General features: G+C 37.9%; 1 protein-coding gene across 2 annotated transcripts; it reads left to right on the forward strand.

Moving 5' to 3' along the window:
• The first annotated feature begins 629 nt into the window (after positions 1–629).
• Positions 630–4357, forward strand: LOC102579349 (heterogeneous nuclear ribonucleoprotein 1). Of its 2 annotated transcripts, XM_006338555.2 has the most exons (6): positions 631–937; positions 2090–2130; positions 2212–2375; positions 2497–2599; positions 2697–2866; positions 3462–4357. In XM_006338555.2, exons 1-6 carry the CDS (start codon positions 795–797, stop codon positions 4008–4010), a joined length of 1170 nt encoding a protein of 389 aa, XP_006338617.1. In that variant the 5' UTR covers positions 631–794; the 3' UTR covers positions 4011–4357. The 2 variants fall into 2 exon arrangements, with proteins under 2 accessions (XP_006338616.1, XP_006338617.1); XM_006338554.2 differs by having other exon boundaries at positions 630–937; positions 2090–2375.
• The last annotated feature ends 521 nt before the right edge of the window (positions 4358–4878 follow it).

Raw genomic sequence — 4878 nt, forward strand, 5'->3', positions numbered from 1 at the left:
TTGTAAGAAATAATAAGGGATAGAGGGGTATTTATAATATTAAAAGTGGGTTAAAGTGTATTTATAATAACTTGAGGGTTTAAAGTAAATTATTAAAAGTAAGGGTGGTAGGGGGTGTTGATAGGGGAAAAAAACTGTCAAAAAATCTGTTGGGGGGCCCACTAGCCGTTGCCCAACGGATAGAATTTAAAAATAAAAAAAAATAAAAAAAAAATTGTTAGGGGATCCCGCGAACCGGCCGGTTCATCCGGGCCGGGTCGACCGGGACCAACGGGTGAACCGGACCGATACCGGTCCCCTAATCCCTAAAGCCCCATCCCGCGAGATTCTGGCGGGACCGGGTCCGGCGAGCCGGTTCTCGGACCGGTCGCGGGCCGACCCGGTCCCCCTGCCAATCCTACCATGGGGTAATAGGACGCTCGCAAAATTAATGTATCTTTTTTAAAATTCGAGACAATTTTAGGTATCACTTTATGTCTTTTCTCTTAAATTTAATTTAAGTTATTTTCAAATTATTTTTAACTTTATCAAATATTTCTTAATTTATTTTTATATTTGTCAAATAGTTCAGAAGTTAAAAACTAACTTAAAAATAGATTTGACATTTTAAAGTTGATCCAAACATACTCTAAATCGAACGTTCCCTTATCAAACTATCTAGGGTTTTGGTATATAAAAGCGCCGACAACGTCCTGTACTAGATCAGACCGCATATTTTCACGGTGAACCTCAGAGTTCCAGTTCCGATTCGTTGAAAACTTTCTTGAAAAGCACCGACAAACGTCTTCTTGTCAATGGAGGAACAAAATGGGACTGCAAATGGTGTTAAAATCAAGCTGGAGGAAGAAGAAACTAATGATGACCTAAGAACTACTCCCGACCATCAAAACGACACCGGCGCTTCTCAACCTCTTACCGGAGATGGTGCTAGTCCTGGGTATTATTTTTTTTACTGTTTTGTCCTTTCTTTCCCTTTTACGCTGTATCGTTTTTCTTTTATTGAAGAACCATGCTGTTTGTTTTTTGTTCTTTTAGCATTGTTGTTAGGACTTGCGTCTAATAGGTATTAACTTACAAGTGTTGTTAATGTCGAGACGGTTAAGACCCGAAGCTAGGTTATAAGCTCCTTACTGAAGAGGGCGGGAGGAAAACCATAAATATAGTTAGTAAATTGATGTATTAGTTCTCAATTAAACAAGGCGAATAACTCTGTTGATGATTAGGAATATAAATTTAGATTTGAAATTTCATCATTGTGTATGAATCAGAGTTTAAAATGTTGTTTGGACTTGATTTTAGTTATTTTTCAATTTCTTAGTCCCCATAACTTTTAATTGTGTTACATTTATATTTCTTACATTTTTGCTTTCCTTCTTGGAGAGGAGTTTGTGGAGGGCACGGATTAGGGTAGAAGATTAGTATGTGCAAGTGCATTGTCTTGCTGTTCGTCCATTAGTAGTAGTATTATATCTTGTAGTTTTTTGCCCTTCCGATTTTTGTTACTATTTGTTGAATCTTGTACTTTGACTTTGATATTGTTTTGTTATAATACTGTTATTTTACCATCTGTTGTTGTTTTTGTTAGTGTCTGTTGTTTCCCGCACTTCCATCATTTCTTTTTCTGAATGGCTTTGGACTGTTTTCTTGAGCCGATGGTGTATCTAAAACAATCTCTCCACTTCTGAGGTAGGGGTAAGGTCTGTGTACACTGTACACTCCACACTCCACGCTCCTCATACCCCACTTTATGGTTGTTGCTCATCTACAACATACCCAATGAAATCTCCAAGTGAGGTCTGGTTGTTGTTGCTTGTCTATGCGTTCCATTTTGACAACACTGTTATTTACCGTCAGAGAGAGTTGGGAATACATATTTTCATGTTTTCTTTTATTCTGATTTGTATAGGATAAATTTTTTAATTTGATGACTTTCTTCTGTGCCCTTTTCAATTTCTTCCGATGTGAACTTCTTCTCATTGAAGTTACTTAGTTGTTGGTTGGGCATGCCTCACAGTTTTCATAGAATGTTATCCTATTAATCAAGTTGCTCATGGTATTGTATTAATCAATGGATTTGGTGGCCATGCAGAAAGATTTTTATTGGGGGCTTGGCTAGAGAGACAACTTCAGGTTTGTCTAATATCATCCTCTGCTTTGATCTTCTGCCAAATTGTTCTTTCCTGCCCCTAATGTTGCATTGTATATCTGCAGCTCAATTTGTCAAGCACTTTGGTAAATATGGTGAAATTATTGATTCCGTGATTATGAAGGAAAGGCGGACAGGACAGCCACGTGGGTTTGGTTTTGTGACTTATGCTGACCCCTCCGTGGTAGATAAAGTCATTGAGGACGACCATGTTATAAATGGAAAGCAAGTAAGATTACATTGGGCTTCTATTTTATTTCATTCTTATAGCAGTTTGTGATTTCATTTTCCTTTTATTTTACTGTGGATGGAACATTTGGGACCTCATGCTGATTTTTTGATTGTGTCAGGTGGAAATCAAGCGAACTATACCTAGAGGAGGAGGTTCCAGCTCAAAAGATTTCAAGACGAAGAAGATTTTTGTGGGCGGCATCCCAACAACAATTAGTGAAGGTTATATTTCTGTAGCTAGAAACTGATCACCTTCCCTTAACTCGTTGGATTCTTTTGAAACAAGTCTCTGAGGTATTAAGTTGCATTTATATTTCAGATGAGTTCAGAGACTTCTTTTTAAAGTTTGGAGAGGTGAAGGAGCACCAGATCATGCGTGACCATTCTACTAGTCGTTCTCGTGGCTTTGGATTCATCACTTTTGACACAGAAAAATCTGTTGAGGATATCTTGGCTAATGGAAACAAGCTTGATTTTTCTGGAACCCAGGTTAGTATAGCCATAGTGTGTTCTAATTAAGGCGGTGATACTTTTTCTAGATTGTTTCATTAATCTTGTAAAGTTATCAAGCTTTTCTGCCTTCTTCAAACATGATTTTGATGGCAATGTTGCACTCTTAAGTATATGTGCTTTGTATGTTTTTTTCTTTATGTTCTAGGCCTTCTGACAAATGCCCTTAATTTGAAAAGGATTGAGTTTATGTTCTTTCTCGATTTTCTTGAAAAGAATTAATGAAACTGACTGCAAAACCCAATGAAATATCAATGATATGCATTTGGGTAGCAATGTTTCTATGTTCATTGTGACTTGGTACTTTTGCATCTTTTGTCAAACTCATCATTGAGTTGAGATGCTTAAGTTGTCTTAACTGTATTGAGGCTCAAGAAGTTGAGAATTGTTCTTGTGTATCCATACAAGCTTATTTTCTTAGTGATGATGCTCAAGTTACTATGGTTTGGAAATAATTAATAATTGAAATGATTCTGCTTATAGTAGTTGAACATTCATCTGTTGCATGATCATGTTATTTTCAATAGCTTTTTGAAGCTTGGTTAACCTAAACAGTTTTCTACTTGGCAAATAGGTGGAAATCAAGAAGGCTGAGCCCAAGAGACCTAATGCGCCACAACCAGCCCCATTCAGGCGTCAAGGGAATCCAAGAGCTGCATTTGGTGGTGGATTATCAGATGCTTATGGTGGATATGGAGACTCTGGTTATGGTATTGGTGCTGGTGCTGGTCCTTATAGGTCTGGTGGCCCCTATGGTGGCAGATCCAGTGCATTTGGTGGATATAGTGGTGCAGGAATGGGTGGATATGGAGCATATGGTGGCGGTGGTGCCTACGGAGGAGGCTTCAGGGAGGAGGCTTCTTTTGGGTATTCTAGCCGTTATGGCAGTGGAGCCTTTGGTAGAGGCTACGATGTTGGTGGTGGATATGGAGGAGCAGGTGAAGGTTATGGAGGATATGCTGCTGGTGGCGGTGGATATGGCAGTGGATATGGTGCTGCTGGTCTTGGCAGTGGGTATGGAGGAGATAGTGCCGGAGGTTCAATGTATGGAAGTAGTAGAGGAAGCTATGGTGGTGCTGGTGCTGGTGCTGGTTCAGGCAGATACCACCCTTATGGGAGATAGAAAGTGAAATGTTTAAGGTGCAAAGCTGAATTGTCTCTGGCTTGGTGATTTTAAGCTTATGACCAGAGATGTATACTCAATCAAGCACTTGTTGAGAGCTAAATCTTGTTTTTTTTTTCTCTTGTCGAATTTTAATTGGTAAAATATTAGTTCAGTTAATATACTGTTGTCTTTGATATCGATTGGTTTATCAAGGAACATGATTCATCCATCTTCAGCTATCTGCAATCCTCAAGCAACATTGTCAAACTGATCTTCAATTCTTATGTGCTAGAGGTCTGTATCTCTTTTTTCTTTTTATTCATTTGGGCAAATTAGTTGGACTAAACGAGTAAATTTTGCTTTGATGGATTCTAGTGACTGTCAAAACGAGCAAATGATGATTTTATCTTCTGATCTTCTAGTGTGTTTCTTATCATTTATATGTACTTATTTGAGAAGCGTATGATAAAACATTTAGGGTGCGTTCTATATGAAGGAAAACATTTCTGAATTTTCATCGTCTATACTGTCGAGTGACAATTGAAAATAAGTAACATTTCATATTTTTCGTTCGTGCTGAACATACCCATAATGTAGATGGGCCTTTCAATTGCGATATTTTTAATAACAAATGGAGAACAGTAGACGTGTCATCAAAAGATAAAAACAAAAAAGGAGTAAACCCGTAGCCACACGATTGGAGCGAACCCAACCGTTGTTGGAATTTAATGTCAAAACAAAATCAAATTCACAGATTCTTGTGGACCTTTTTTTTAACCTTATCAAAAGTTGAAACCACTACTAATTCTTAGCCATTTATATAGTTTATAACCAACCAATAGTACTAAGTTCATAAATCATAATTACTATGGACTTTAGGAAATTT

The sequence above is a fragment of the Solanum tuberosum genome, unplaced genomic scaffold (assembly GCF_000226075.1).
Source record: "Solanum tuberosum cultivar DM 1-3 516 R44 unplaced genomic scaffold, SolTub_3.0 scf00004, whole genome shotgun sequence".
In the NCBI taxonomy this organism is placed as follows: domain Eukaryota; kingdom Viridiplantae; phylum Streptophyta; class Magnoliopsida; order Solanales; family Solanaceae; genus Solanum; species Solanum tuberosum.